Genomic DNA, 14322 nt, shown 5'->3' with positions numbered 1-14322 from the left:
CGGAAAACAAAGTGCGGAGAAGGGAAGACACCGATCGAGGCGAAGGCCATTGGGGCGCAATATCAAATTGCGGGACGAGCTTTGCCCTTGCTCCAGCATCCAAGAGCCTTGGAACTAAAAGCGAAAAAAAAAATCCTGGGTTGTATCGACGTGGACGCCGACTTGCCGGTCTGCCATATTCGGGAACATCACAATGGCACCGAATGGCTAAAACCACATGACGCCAGCAACTATCGCAATCACAATAGCCATACAGCTGCCACTGCGCATTCGCTCTGGTTCTGCTTGGCGTTCGACCGCCTTGGGTTGCTCTGTTGCAGTCGGAGGAGGTGGCTGCGTAGGCGCGGCGACCGACTCGGTGAGGACAGCCGAGGTTGTCGCACCGGCCTGGGTGTTCTCGTCCATTGGCAGTGCTGGGAGTGAGCCTCCCAGAGGCGCTTCTTTCCGCGAACCTCGAGGTCGAGACGAATCGTTTGTGTTCATTGTTTCCGAGCAATTACAAGAAGTTGTTCCGGCGACATCTCGGTACCCGTAGAGGCCCGTGACGATCTCTACATAGCCGCTACCAACACGACAGGCCTGCTGCCATGAGGTCCGGACACAAGATAACAACCACTTCGGCACGTCAACCAGGTTGGTCGTGTCTATTATCGTACGATCGCCATCGCCACCACCAGATGTCAATCGAGAAAGGTCTTCGTTGTGCGAAAGCGCCACATTCAGAGAGGTATTCGCGAAAAGCGGGCTTAGGCGCGTTGATAGTTGACCCGTCGAGGAATCAATTTCAGCAGGAAAGGAAGGGTTGAGCTGCGGATCGTCCAATTGCCTGATGACCAGAGCCTTTAAGGCACGTACACCGCGCGTGAAGGCCGACGATGAGTCTTGGGCCAAATATGCCATCGGATCGCTATCGAGAATCGCAGGCGCTTCAAACGAGCCCCGGGAAGGCGCATCCGTGGGCGGACGTCGTGGCCGGGATTTCCGATCGGGGTTCGTCTGGCGATAGCCTTCTATTAGCCACGACTTTGACTGTCCGCCCGTCATTCGTAATCGTGATCGCACATCGGCCCAGCTATCCTTTGCCCGGGAAATATCTGTAACGAACCGGGAAAATGTAAGCCTGGGTACTGCGGCTAGCAACGAAGCAAAGCAAGGGAAAAAGGGAGACACCCATACGTCGAGTTTCGCTGCGGAGATACCCAATATGCCCGAAGGGCAAGTTATGATAGTCCCAGTCCTTCGCCAGAGACGGCACCAGACTCAACAACGAAAAGATCAGGAGAGCGAGAAACGGAATGGCCCCAGGTTTCTGAAGACCCGACCGCATCATACACAACTCAATGACCTGTGGCGCAGGCCTGACTTCCTTTCTATCCACGGAGACACAATGCCTGACAGTTGATGGAGATCTCGTGCAATTGAGAAATATTGCAAACAGGCAGCTTCATCGCCAAAGGAGGAAAGGGACGGAGAGTGGAACCAAGAAAATCAGGGGGACAGATTCGCAACGCAGCGCAAGGTCCAAATGGGACGAGTTTGAAGGTATACGGAGCGTAAACCTCGCGGGTGGTTTCTGAATCTCGTTCCTGGGCGGTCTTGCGTCTAGTTTGGAATCTCTGCGGGTCTCAGGGTCTTGCGCGATTGACGATGGGAGTGGGATACTGATTTCCCCTCTTCGTTTCTTGGACGATGGATACTGTCGATCAGACGGGGCGGCCGGACGGTCGGTGAGCAAGCGCGCGCGTCCTAGAATCGAAGCGCCCGAGCAACGAACGAAGCCAAACACCACCTGCTGGGGGGGAGAAGGATAAAGTGGAGGAGGGGTTCGGATTGCGAAAAATACTTCCGGTCTCCCACAATTTCCCCAAGACTCCCGGAGGTGCAGGAATGGAGCACCGCAATGACGTATAAGACCACCGGGTCGTAACGTAAAATCGAGCTCGTCGGGTTTGCAAGCGGATGTTGCCAAGTCGGACTATCAGAGGGGGAGCTGTCGTACCTAACGTAAGCGAGGGGCCATGGTCGTGTCTGTGCTTGAAGGTGCTTCAAATTGGATTTATCTGGTAACTTTCGAACTACTTGATACGTGAAGCTGAAAAGACTGGCACCTTGTGGTTCTCTTGGAAAATAATAATGTCAAGATTGAAGAGGGGATGAGGGATGGCTCCAGGCAGACATTTCGAAGTCGTTCAGGTCATGGAAGGATAATTCGGAGCTCATGACTGGTCAATTCCACTGCTCGGAGGTGCAAACAGCTGCAAACTTCAAGGGGCTAATGGCCTCAGGCAGACTTCCCCACTGCGCTGCTGTGGCGCTAGTCGCTATTCTAACTTGGCTGCAGTATCTGTGACATGGCTGTTCTTATGTACCGGTATATCCACCGCAGATTTATCCTAGGAGTTTTGGCTTCATAAAATCGCAATGCAATGATCGTACAACGGGACCAGAAGAGAAAGCGGTAGTATGCCGCCAAATAGCCCTCCCAAAATTGGCTCCCAACCCAGACCAATACATGGAAGAAGTATATACAGGTGATGAGTAAGTATAATCATAGAATGACAAGGTCGGGATTAATAGAGTAGATATCAGATAGGGTTCATCATAGTTGGATCAGGCACAGCAGGCGGCAAAGACTCAGCACTCGTCGGCTTCGCTGAGAGGGTTGGTCTAGAAATGGCTGTCGTTCGAGAGGATGGTGTTCGGGATCCGTCGCTTCGTGATCGTTCGTCCCTGGGTGTTCCAGCGACAGTAGTACTGCCCGCTGTGCTGCTCGCCTTCCTCACGCGTTTGACCATCTTGCCCAGGATCCCAACGATCTCAGCGGCATCCTCAAAACTCTCGTCATCCATGCCCTCTTTTGCATTGTATACGTCCGCTATGGCCTGTTTCGCCACACGTCGACAGGCAAGTGGATCATGGAGGCAATCATAGAGGTATGCGGCATACTCGAGCTTGATAGATAGACGAAGAGGATGTGAACCCGGAAGAAAACGCTCCGCCAACAGCACCGCATAATCGAAGCATTGTGTAGCCGTCGTAGTGTAGTCGAGCGCCGGTAAGAGGAATGCAGAGATAGACTTCGGCGGCTGAATTGGCGCAAGGCCCGGAGGAGCTTGTGTAGCTTTGCGCCGCAGCGCACTGTCCGGGGCCGCTGCTGATAGGTCGGAGACCGATATGCTTTCAGGTCTTGGATGAAAGGAGTACCTTGACTCCGATGCCTTGGTTGGTAGATTTGCATTGGCAGCGCTGTTGGTCAGCGTTGCATCATGCGGAAGATTGCTGATACCCGGAGCATGGATAGCAGGCTGGTTATGGAACAAGACAAAGATGTGGTAGAAAGAAGCTCTCAGCTTGAAAGCGAGAATATTGAGCTCCACATACACCTGTACATGGGGAAGAACGCATTGCTCTAGAATCAGGAGGCCTTCACGAGCGAGCCATATGATGTGATAGTAGAGCTGAAGCGACTTGGTTTCACGGGTTGGGTCGAGGCGCCGTAAGCGTCGCGCACGGAGCAATTTTTTGGAAAGCATGACCGACAAGCCAAGTATTTTGTAGAGCATGGCGGACAGGAACGGGTTTTCCAGGCTTGTTGTGGCCGCAAAGTTGCCCAAGGCCTTCTGATCCACTTCGGAGGAAGCCATCCACAAAGCCAGCGATTCAGTGTCTATTGGGAGGCTCTCGCCTGTCGCATTAGTCAAATCCATATTCAGTTCACTGCCCCGATGTGTATGATTCAGAATTCGCGCAGGAACAAAAATGGCCGGATCGTGATAGACAGGTCGTAAACAGCAGACCATCAAAGCGAGGTCGTCATGCACCTTATGCATGAACAATCATGTGGCAACCACATAAGGCAGAGGTGAAGAAGGCAAAGAAGTGCCGGAACTTACCTGGGCTGCGCGCGCAGAGTATATGTTTAGTACAGGATCAACCTCTGCAATTGCTGCAGTTGCCCATGCTCGTGTTCGGCGCTTGAACCGGAAATTGGCTCCCTTGCCTAATTCGGCGTTTCTCGATGCCCGGCTAAACTAACGATGGCGGGGTTCTTCCTGTACGGTGGGATGTTCGGACGCTTTCGCTATGTCTGTGATCCCGAGTTTTGTGTCCGGCTCGATATGCACCCTAAGGCTATGGGGGTTTGGTATGTGATGCGTTCTCAATTCGAGTAGTTGAAAGCAAAATGCCGCCAATTTCCGACGAAAAACGGTATGTTACATATAAGTCAGGGATTAGGTACGTCTAGGGGAGGGCGGTTGCGCGAATGATCTGCTGTACAGTGAGAGGTATAATGAGACACAATACAATATTGCAGAATGAGTAGCGTAAGGTATGAACTGTTACGAGTTCAGATCGATCAGTTGGCGAACGTGCATGCATAGGATGAAATTAAGCCAACCGATCAACAAACGGATTGGTGTAACCAAGAAGGACAAAATCAGGCAAAGGTGAACATAGAAAAATGTTAGAAACGCAAGGTACAGAGAGAAAAATAATCAGCAGGATGAAGGGCAAGGAGCTTGCTGCTGTGACTGTAGAGCCAATCTCGATGCATCGTGCGCATTTAGGAGCAGCAAGGCGTTAAGTGCACCTCTCCGCCAGCTTGTTGCTTGCGATGACGGAGAGAATAGGGTCAATATCGATTATGCTCTCAAGGTCAGATTATGCTATTGCATGAGACAGGTTGATCTGACTGAAATGCGACAGCAGCTTCAATTGAGCAGAGGGAATCACTGATATCAGCCACAGTCAAAGAAGTGGATCAGCGGTCATTGCTTCGCGGAAGCGCAGACTTGGGGAGACTATGCCAGTAATAAATTGTTGTGCGAGACGATGATGCAAGGGCAAGTTGTCTGCCCGAATGGGGAGTCTTTAGGATGCAGCAAAGTGGATGAAGCCCGCTGCGGCATGGGCGTGCTAATCAGAGTGAAATGAAGTGCGGCGAAAGTCCACTATACAGACAGTGGGCATTAAGGTAAAATCGTTAAGACCTAGATCATTGATCAGGCGTCAATCCCGCTTCATGACTCTTGCCGCCCCAAGGCGGAGGATATCGGGCACGAATGGGAGCGATGGTTAGTAGCATCACATCACAATCCAATTGCCGTTCCCAGATTGGCAAACTGGCAAAGACATAAGAGCAAAAGGAATACGGAGGGACAGAGTGGCATGTTGGCTTGCTCCCGTTCCCCAAATCCAAGCCATGAGGCGGGAGGCCAGCGCATCGGTTCAGTTAGTTCGATACGTGTCAGAGCCCAACTGCTGAGTTTCCCTGCCTTGCAGCTCCTGGCCCAGCCGGACCGATGAGATAGGATTAGCACGGTGGATCGCCTGTCGCCAGCCTCTCTCTCGGCAGCAAAAGGTCGCACATGGGCTTTTGGGGGCAATCGCAGACTGAAGGGAGTGATCCAGTCAGACTATGGTGAATTTGTCTTTATGCTAGAGCATGCCGCCACTGGGACAATACTTTCCGACTGGAGCTGCAAGCGTGGAAGTTCAGCGCCCGCGTGCTGGTTAGCAGGGGGGTTGTTTTTGACGGCAGAACTAGACTCAAGCCGACACGATGACGACAGCAGGCAGGTGTCTGCCAGCGTGGCATCGATATCGTCCGTGCATGCTATAATGGGGCTGTGGGATTAGTGTAGATCCCCCAAGCAATAGTCAAAGAGTTTGCCTCTTGATGTATTCGTACTGGCAGTAACCAGAGGTGTGGTTATGGTTGAAGGGAGATGATGATCATGTTGATCATGATGAAGTTCGACCCTGTGGGCAGATCCGTCACCGCCTAGCTGACCGCTAGAAGCGCCTCGGCCTGGCCCTGCTACTCGCCCGCTGCCATGGGTTCATAAATACGGAACATGAATTAGATAAGTAGTAGAATATGTGTGGTATATACATGCAACACAATTCATTTCAGTGAGCCAAAGGAAGAGAAAGGATACCTAGGGGCCGTAACATCGTATACTTTTTAGGGGATCATTAATTGATGAGTCGACCAAGCTCGTCAATTTATGTCGTCAATGTCGTCGTTTTGCAGAAGACCAACAAAAGCCCTCGTTACAAACGTCTTCCATACCCGATTTTTGTGTTTCTTGAAGTTCGCTGCCTCAATACCCTGGGTACCGTAGTCAGTCCCTGCATCGAAATCATCCAAATCGGCTTCCTCCATATCTCCAAGGGAAGAAGACTTGGCCTTGTTGGCCTTTTTGCCCCCTCGCTTGGCGATCCGTGAAGCGAGCTTGAAGAAACTGCGCACAGTGAGGTCATCCATCTTGTAGACCTTGTCGTCTCGAGTATCGTACTCGACTTCATAGGCGAAAACATCATCACGTTTCGAGGCAGTAAGCTCTTCTGCTCCATCACTTGCCCGTTCGCGAGTTGTCATCTGGCTATTGATCCTTGTGAGGTTCGCATAATATTGGGTGTAGCTGAGCCAGGAGAGCGCTTGGTTTGAGTAAGCCGGTCCTGGGGGGGTGGTCTTAGATGGAGGGGCTGGAACTTCGAAGTGGGGCTTCTTGCTCTGCTTCTCCCCTGCATCGGACAACGGGCTGTCATCCTCCATGTCCAAGGAAACGCTATCGATGCTGCTGCGAAAGGGAGTGCTGGCCCAAGTGGCTGCATGTTCCAAACCAGTGATGTTGTACTCCACGACCCGCAAAGTTGGGAAATAGTTGGGTACTACGCTGGGAGAAACCAATGACACACTATAGCGCTCCGCGAAAGGACCCCCAATTTTCTTCAAGAAGCGCTTCTTTTTCTTGGATCCGAGAATGGAGGTTTCGTCCTCGTCGAACCACTCGTCCATCGAAAAGCTTTTCGATGTGCCCGCCGGGACGGATGGCAATTTCGACCAGTCCTTCCTGAGGCTAGAGAGATAATCAGATCTAGACTGTGTGGATAGTTCATCTTCTCCTGAGCCGCCGAGGTAGACAGAAGACTCCTCGACGCTGACGATGTCCACCTTGTGGCTATCCTGGAGCATGAAATGATCGAGATTCATATGTCCATAGACACTGCCAACCACGACATCTCGGAACTGGTGAAGCCACAAAGTATATTTCTGCCAGCAAGATTCATCCCAGTTTCGCTTGGTGCCAGCCCGAGCCGGAGGGACGTGTCCCATGAGAATGGCCTTCATGTGCCTTCCTCGCAACATCTCAAGCTGCACGCGCAGCCATTCCATATGTTCATAGCCAGGCTCGGACTTCGCAGCGCATCCGTCGACGGCGGAGTTCGAGTCGAAGAAGTACATTGTATTCAGACTGACCACAGCCAGCTTCTCAGGAATCACCTCGGAGATGAACCAGCCACCTTCCACGAAGCTATGAAGCTGATACTCGGGTATGAAATTGGACCAGATCTCCCTGTACTGCTTCGTCCACCGATTGGGACCAGCCTTGAAAATGTTGTGGGGCATGATATCGTTGTTGCCGAAAGTGGGAATGATTGGGATCGAGATACCCTTCACGGAGTTGTCATCCTTGAAAGTTTCCACGAATTTCTCTGCAAGCAACTTGTTCAACTCAAGGACCTCCTCGGGTTCTCGAGGCTTCTTTTCGTCGTTATCGTGTCGGGCTGAGTCGCCAGTCCAGATGATAAAGTCCACCTTGCCCTTCAGGTTCTTCTCGATCCAGCGGAACGTTTCGTTGATCAACGTGATAGGGGCGTCGCATTCGGTTCCTTCTGACCCAAAATACCCAGCCGAGCCGTCCCCTCGGTGACACGCTTTATCGGGTGATGTTCCAGGCTTATAGTATGAGTCGGGATGTAAATCTATTCACAGTCAGACCAGCGCCCCCCTTTCCTGTTGTCCCAGAGGTCCGAACGTACCGGTTATGTGCAAGAAGCGACCTGAAAGGCCCCGCGAGGTTGGCTCGACATCGACCTGTGCTTCGAGCTGAGGCCTCTGAGAGATCCCATTGTTGCCAAGCAGCTGTTGATCAAAAAGTGGAAAGGCGCACGCGCACGTAGCTAGCAGGACGAGCGCCGGAAGTAATTGTGACGGAATCATTGGGAAGAAATCTGAGGAACGAAAGCCCCGACAGTGCGGGTTACCGGTCTCAACCTCGGTCAGTAAGGATAAACATTAAAGGAAAAGTAGTAATAGGTTGGAAGAATATCAGCGGAGAGTAAAGATAGAGTGGGCAATAATACATGGAAGAATTGAGATTTCGACTGGTCGCCGTTAATGTCAACGTCACTCTAGCAGAGGCCCAACCGGGGAAAGCGTCAGGTAGCCTCAGGCGCGGACCCACTCGATTTTGACCGCAACAAAGAGACAACAGCAACAATAGGCCGATCCATGGAAGGCTGGTCTGCGCATCTTATATCTACTTATTGACTTGAGAACCAAATACCGAAGAATAGGTGAATATCGCCAGCAGACCAGTGACTATAGGATCTATAACTAGGTACCGCTAAATATGCACCAACAACTCTGGGCTCAGCGTGTGACCCTTGCGGAATGTAGTCTAATGTAAGGTACCTGTAGCCTGTGTGATTCCTTGAACCGACCACGTGCCTGCTTCTTCCGATGGGATTGTAGGATGGCACTTCTTAGTCATCTTGTTCATTTCTTCTCAAGGTCCTCAGAATGGTCAAGTGGACAGTTCAAGTGTGCGACTTAATGGGCTGTTCCGATACTTCACTGGACAGACCGACACCCACCGATCAGTTGCCAAGTGAGGGTCTGCAGAGTATCCATCAGGAATGATAGTGTGACCAATATCTGTTTCAAGAACTTGTTGCCTCTTTTTGCTTACGTGCGAAGGCGCGGGCGGGCCATACAGCACACCAAGATTTTGGCAAGCAAAGAACTTGTCCTGTGTTGTCCAAGAGAGGTGACACACCCGGGGAGATCCTTTTAGTCAAACCATCATCGGATTAACCGACTAAATCTTAGTCTACTTAGTAAAACTGCATGGATGACCCATAGCGATCACCCCCTCCAGCAATGCGGGGCATTGCCTGCTCTGCCCCTCCGAGCTTTCGCCGCGTAGTACCGATACTCATCAACAACAACTTCTTTCTCATCCTACTTATCCCTCATCAAGTGACAAACCCTCAAGCACACCATGTCGGGCTTTCCTACTCTCCAACCGGCCTTCACTATCCAGGTGATTCCAATCCTCCCAACTTATCTCTTCCATCCAACCGATCTAAGCAATGCCTCACGCGACAGGTCACCATCGATGCGCCGCTAGGCGTCGGTAAGCCATCCCTCCTCGTCACGAAGTCAGGCTGGAAACGAAGCTAAATGCCTCAAAGGTAGTGCCTCTCGGCAGAACAGCCTTCAGGTCGTGGTAAGCAGCTCATTGGCTTTCTAGTCAGAGGGGAGCAGCTCGTCTAAACACTTGATATGCATGACACAAGCCCATGACCGGCGGCACGATCAAGAGCGAGCCCGGTTTCTCCCCCGCCATCGATGCTGAATTTGTCGGCGTCGGCAACGACTACATCCATGCGGATGCTGACGGCAAGCACCTGCGTCTGGACGCGCATGCTGTCGCTAAGTAAGTAGTTGGCCTCTTTCACACCAAGGCTCTTGTTGAGGGCTTTTGATTGACATTCCCTAGGCCCAAGGATGATGCCGATGTACGTTTCCCACAATGCCCAGAAGTCAGGAGCGGGATCTGACACACTGCCGATATACTAGCTCATCTACCTGAACTACACCGGTGTTGTTACAATGGTCCCCGAGGTCCAGGCTGTCTTTGCCGGCACTGCGGAGAACGGCTCGACGCCGTTCGGCAATGCTTGTGAGTCGTATTCAATATATGAGATCTCCGAGCGTATAGTAGCTGACTCTAGTGGCCTGCAGTCACCCACTTCACTTTCGAGGTAAGTTGCCCGGACAGAGTACTCGACCTTCCACCCTAACACGGATGACGCAGACGGGCAGCGCACGCTACAAGGACCTCGAGACCCGGGTCTTCGTCGCCCAGGGCCGGTTCAACGTCGAGAAGGGCAAGCCGACAGTGGTCGAGTACCGCGTCAGCCAGGTCGTTCAAGGTTAGGTAGTCTATAGCCTATCTGACCAGGCATCGTAGCTACACATGCGACTCACAAGCACACAATCGCAAATTTCTGAGGGGGGAAGATCCATTCTCCTCAAACCTTCAGCGTAGCCACTATTATCCATCAATATTTCAACATCAAACATGACAAGATACATCAACACCCTCTTCCCAGAGGCTTATAATAAACCCAGCCGTCTCCCACCTTTCTATCTTCAACCCGACCCACCAAGTAAAGGCCTTGTCTCCCCAACCCGAAACTCACCCTCCTCATCCACCGACAGCCCGGACGGAGCATCACGACCCCAGCGAGAGAACCCAACCCCGCGCCTCACCCCAAACCCACTCCGAGCCCCCCAGCCCGCACCACCACGACGACACCACTTCCTCTGCGCCAACCCACCCCCGACACACCTACAAAACCACACCAAAACCACCCCCAACCCAAACGCAGCCACCGTCCCCACGACAGCCCCCACAGCCGTAAGAAATGTGATCGTGCTAACCTGACACCCGAAGGGCAGTGCACGGAGCTCCCACCGCTCCTTGGGGCCTAGGGGACAGATCCCTGACGAGCCGAAGGGAGCCAGAATAGGGAATCGGGAGGGGTTCGGCACGCAGGTCGAGGACTATGGAGCCATCATGAAGATTCGATTGTTAGTGAATCTGAATTTGCGGAGAAGAATACAAGCTGCAGGTATTTTATTTCGGGTGAAGGCGACGGTGGACTTGAAGCTGCAGTTTATTTGTGCGATGAAGGGGAAGGCAAAATACATGTTGTTATCATGGGAGTGATTGAGTGGCATAGTTGTAGGGTGATACAAGGTTGAGGAGGCAGAGCTTACCACCGCGCACCAGCCACAGGGGAGATCGCCCTGCAGGCAATAGTCACATGACTGGCGGCGCCAGCAGAGGTAGAAGAGGTGGTCGTCGGTGTCGAGGGGGTGCGTTGAGTTGAGGTCCATGGGGGATTATGAGGGGTCTAGAGATGTCTTTGAATTTTTGGAGATGAGCTGGGTTGTTTTTGTGAGTCGTGGTGCGCAAGTTTGATATCATCAGTGCTTTAGCCCGTAGTTGCGGTGTCACCGAATGTAGGTGTAGCGTTTGTGTTTTGTTTTGGGTGGTTGTCGTGCGGGGTTTGATATTTACGTACTCCTGGTTGCGATTTTGGTAGCAAGGTACGGGTGACACCGACCGCTTCTATTTTATAATATGGAGGATTCTTCGTGGGTGGTTTGCTTGAGATCGATCTTTTTGATGGAGGATTAGCTTGTGTTTGCTTCACTGTGAAAATCTCATGTGGTTTATTGTTGAGTATTGAGTTGAAAAGGTCGATAATTGAGGTTGAAAACATAAGTATACCATAGAATTCCGAATATAATTCAAAAATTAAAGTGGTCATCCAGATGATCTATTTTGACGAGGAAATAATAATATGGAAATAAAATGGTAGGAGCCCGGCGCTTTTGCTAGGAAATGCTATGGTAGACACACCCCGTCGATGCAATCCGATCGTAAATACATCGCATTAAACCACACGCTTGACCTGTAGACCGCAAGCCATTGTTAGAGAGCTTCAACAACGACTGACTCCAGAGTTGACCTACCTCGAAGAATCTCTTCAACCACCAAACCTGGAAGATACCCTCGCCGATCAGCACAGCCAGCTGGAAGATACTCCACCACTTCACCCGGGCATTGGTGCTCTCGGCGGTGTTCCGGTGTACCCGTTCTCTCACGACAATATACGACTGCTCGTCCTTGACTTGAGCGAGAGCCTCAGACAATTTGCGGACTGCAACGGCGGGTTAGTTGGCACACGGGGAAGAACCCTCCGACGGGCGAGCTGAGCGATGGTTCCTACCTTCGGCCTCCAGAGGGTCCTGCGCCATCTCATGTTCCGGAACATACACAATGCCATGGACGTTGAAGGACACCTCCTTCGAGTTGGAGGACCAGCCCTCGTTGCTGAAGCAGTAAACGTATTTTCCGTCCGCGTGGGCGTTGAACGAGTAGTCCTCCGACGAGATGGCGTGCTTGTAGTACTGGCGGTTGTTCAGGGGGTCCTCGACCTAGTATTCGCAGAGGGAATCGTCAGCATTGGTTCGATGATACAGACGATATTCACTCCGCAGGCGTCCAGAAGTCTTCTCAACAAGAACAAAGGGCTATTTGTCCCCGGGGACGACAATACTCTCGCTGGCCAAGGGTGACGGAGGCATCATACCCAGAAATCGATCTCCAGGTTGCCACTGCCACCAAACTCCCGGTCGCCAACCTGAAACGTGACCGTCATCTTATCATCCTTGTGCAGCGACTCGTGGAAGCATTCTCGGGAGTGAGCCTTGAGCTGGATGTTGTGTGCGGCCACGGCGCTGATCCAGCTCAGCGCGGTGATTAACAGGGTCGTCGCGGAGAATCGCATGGTCGGCGAGTTCGTTCTTCTGATATTTTCCACCGATAACGAGAGTCCCTATGAGAAGATTTCAAGCCCTCGAGCAGGGAAGAGTAGACTTTCGTGGAGAGGGTTGGAGCGTGGGTTTGTCGGCGTCGTAGTAGTTGGGCTCCGGGACGCGCAAGGTGGTCTCTGCTGTGCTGGGAATTCAAGACGCTCGGACCACCCCACACCCTTCCGGCACTAGTCCCTTGGGAGTCTATATAAGTTTCGTGTGCTGCATTCTGTGCACTCGACTTCACAGATCCATATCATCTGAGTCTTCCTTTCGTTGATGAAGGATCTCAGCGCGCTCAAAAATAGCCCTTTCAAACTTACATTGTTTGATGCTCATGGATCAAGTGTTGACCAACTGACCCTTTGTTCAGATACGGATAGACAAGCTGTTATGCATGTTTTGATTGAGGACGGGTGAAACAACTAACTGCCAAATAGATTATCTGGAGAACTTGTCAACATGGCTTAGCTTCGGCTTATCCCGCGGTGTCATATAGGATGGAAGCTTTTCTAACAGATCAAAGTTGCGATATGCAGGCACAAGCGGGCCTTGCTATCACAGAGCCATTTTCAACCCTTGTCGCTGCCTCCGCAATTCAGGCAAAGACAAATTATTTTACAATCCAACCTCGTCTTTCAACATGTCTTCATACATGATATATGATGGGCTCACCGGTTTCCGCTCTGATCATTCTTGCTAGGCCGAGTATATGCCGAATTCACACCGCCGCTGTTAGGATACGAAGATGATTTTCTTCTCTCCACCCTGAGCTCTGTAGGTTTTCCAGCAGCTGATATACTGTCCTGAGCGACATCGCTACGCGGCCGGAAGTGTACCATGCTCATTTTATGGAACTCAATTCCTCCAGCTGGGCCTCTGAAACTTCCAAACCCTCTCGGAAATCGAGACTTTCTCGAAATTTTTGTCTCCCCCGCAAGGGATGCAACAACTCAACCACATGGTAGGGAGGGAGCCCCTGCGGTAGCAATGAGCTCTACGATAAGTTCCAAAGCCACTTTCCTCCGGGACAAGCGGAATCGGTCATCGCAGGCGACTAATAAAGCCCACCAACTTTGCGCAGAGCCTGATGGACCTATGATATCAATTTGCGGTAGAGATCGAGCAAAGGTGTGGATGACAAACTGATCGTTGCGGGATTTCTTTTGCAGTTCATTTCGGCCTTCCAGAATGCCTCGACTGTATCCAAATAAACTCCGTCCAAGGTTCATGGCAATGTGTGTGCGCGTTCGAGATGCTTGTGGTGACATCACTTGAGGGTGAGAAGACCCTCCGTATATTGTGGTTGAGCCAATGCGGAACCGCGATTGATTCGGTTGTCCACGTTCTTGGCCCTTCGGCAAGACATTGAAAGAATCGTCGAAGGCAACATCCGACTGACATCCGAGGGCAACGATTGTTGGCATTGGTTGTGAAGTGTTGATGAAACCGCCGTGTCATACTCAACTCCAAATGTTCCAGGCGGGAGTAAAGATCGTGAGTTCACTTTGAGTATCGAATCAGAAGTTTGACAAGTAGAACCGACTGTTCTCAAGGGGTGTGGTACTGAAAACGTAAGACAACATAATTGCATCACTTTCAAGTGGGGGAGTGAATAGATTCAGTCGTGTATATCTCCTCTGAAAGGATGCGGATCCAAGTCTAGACCCTGTGTGTGGTGGCGAATCGTCGAGGCTACAGCCGAAGAACCCCCAAGAATAGGGCGCAAGGGCGTCCAGGGATCAACGGGCGCTTGGCGGCTTTGAGTAAGGCTCGCGGGGCCCCCGAATCAGCAAGCGGACCCTGTCCATCCTCCGGGCTCCCGGGGAACTTCCCCAGTAACTTTTACCTATTTG

At 51.7% G+C, this 14322-nt stretch overlaps 6 protein-coding genes across 6 annotated transcripts; 1 reads left to right on the top strand and 5 right to left on the bottom strand.

Moving 5' to 3' along the window:
* Window positions 1-207: 207 nt before the first annotated feature.
* On the bottom strand, window positions 208-1327 carry BO97DRAFT_426423 (uncharacterized protein; the record flags this gene model as incomplete). Its single annotated transcript, XM_025697127.1, has 2 exons — window positions 208-1094; window positions 1177-1327. 2 exons carry the CDS (start codon window positions 1325-1327, stop codon window positions 208-210), a joined length of 1038 nt encoding a protein of 345 aa, XP_025549560.1.
* Window positions 1328-2585: 1258 nt separating this feature from the next.
* On the bottom strand, window positions 2586-3707 carry erg27 (the record flags this gene model as incomplete). Its single annotated transcript, XM_025696414.1, has 1 exon — window positions 2586-3707. One exon carries the CDS (start codon window positions 3705-3707, stop codon window positions 2586-2588), a length of 1122 nt encoding a protein of 373 aa, XP_025549559.1.
* Window positions 3708-5852: 2145 nt separating this feature from the next.
* Window positions 5853-8154, bottom strand: BO97DRAFT_406900 (endopolyphosphatase). Its single transcript, XM_025695529.1, has 2 exons — window positions 7831-8154; window positions 5853-7773 (listed from the first exon to the last, which is right to left on the bottom strand). The coding sequence occupies exons 1-2, from the start codon at window positions 8009-8011 to the stop codon at window positions 6005-6007; spliced, it is 1950 nt and encodes a 649-aa protein (XP_025549558.1). The 5' UTR covers window positions 8012-8154; the 3' UTR covers window positions 5853-6004.
* An 836-nt stretch (window positions 8155-8990) lies between these two features.
* Window positions 8991-10148, top strand: BO97DRAFT_406899 (DUF3237 domain-containing protein). The gene is made up of 8 exons (XM_025695528.1): window positions 8991-9116; window positions 9182-9209; window positions 9268-9302; window positions 9373-9512; window positions 9576-9594; window positions 9656-9758; window positions 9821-9840; window positions 9894-10148. The coding sequence occupies exons 1-8, from the start codon at window positions 9075-9077 to the stop codon at window positions 10014-10016; spliced, it is 510 nt and encodes a 169-aa protein (XP_025549557.1). The 5' UTR covers window positions 8991-9074; the 3' UTR covers window positions 10017-10148.
* A 208-nt stretch (window positions 10149-10356) lies between these two features.
* Window positions 10357-11090, bottom strand: BO97DRAFT_372507 (uncharacterized protein; the record flags this gene model as incomplete). Its single annotated transcript, XM_025692868.1, has 2 exons — window positions 10862-11090; window positions 10357-10645 (listed from the first exon to the last, which is right to left on the bottom strand). Coding segments are annotated over exons 1-2 (408 nt in total), but the record flags the coding sequence as incomplete, so codon positions are not given.
* A 320-nt stretch (window positions 11091-11410) lies between these two features.
* Window positions 11411-12571, bottom strand: BO97DRAFT_406897 (emp24/gp25L/p24 family protein). Its single transcript, XM_025695527.1, has 4 exons — window positions 12244-12571; window positions 11881-12088; window positions 11624-11811; window positions 11411-11562 (listed from the first exon to the last, which is right to left on the bottom strand). The coding sequence occupies exons 1-4, from the start codon at window positions 12439-12441 to the stop codon at window positions 11545-11547; spliced, it is 612 nt and encodes a 203-aa protein (XP_025549555.1). The 5' UTR covers window positions 12442-12571; the 3' UTR covers window positions 11411-11544.
* Between the last annotated feature and the right edge of the window lie 1751 nt (window positions 12572-14322).

Source organism: Aspergillus homomorphus (genome assembly GCF_003184865.1).
Source record: "Aspergillus homomorphus CBS 101889 unplaced genomic scaffold BO97scaffold_29, whole genome shotgun sequence".
NCBI classification, from domain to species: Eukaryota; Fungi; Ascomycota; class Eurotiomycetes; order Eurotiales; family Aspergillaceae; genus Aspergillus; species Aspergillus homomorphus.
Note: the sequence above shows the minus strand (reverse complement) of the source record. Positions and strands in the feature narration are given on the sequence as shown.

Coding starts and splice junctions, on each gene's coding strand:
- BO97DRAFT_406900 (XM_025695529.1), bottom strand. CDS start 8,011: ATGATTCCGTCACAATTACTTCCGGCGCTCGTCCTGCTAGCTACGTGC. Junction 7,774..7,830: donor TCGCTTCTTGCACATAACCG/GTACGTTCGGAC, acceptor GACTGTGAATAG/ATTTACATCCCGACTCATAC.
- BO97DRAFT_406899 (XM_025695528.1), top strand. CDS start 9,075: ATGTCGGGCTTTCCTACTCTCCAACCGGCCTTCACTATCCAG. Junction 9,210..9,267: donor CGATGCGCCGCTAGGCGTCG/GTAAGCCATCCC, acceptor AATGCCTCAAAG/GTAGTGCCTCTCGGCAGAAC. Junction 9,841..9,893: donor TCACCCACTTCACTTTCGAG/GTAAGTTGCCCG, acceptor CGGATGACGCAG/ACGGGCAGCGCACGCTACAA.
- BO97DRAFT_406897 (XM_025695527.1), bottom strand. CDS start 12,441: ATGCGATTCTCCGCGACGACCCTGTTAATCACCGCGCTGAGCTGGATC. Junction 12,089..12,243: donor ACCTGGAGATCGATTTCTGG/GTATGATGCCTC, acceptor TGCGAATACTAG/GTCGAGGACCCCCTGAACAA. Junction 11,812..11,880: donor GGACCCTCTGGAGGCCGAAG/GTAGGAACCATC, acceptor CCGCCGTTGCAG/TCCGCAAATTGTCTGAGGCT.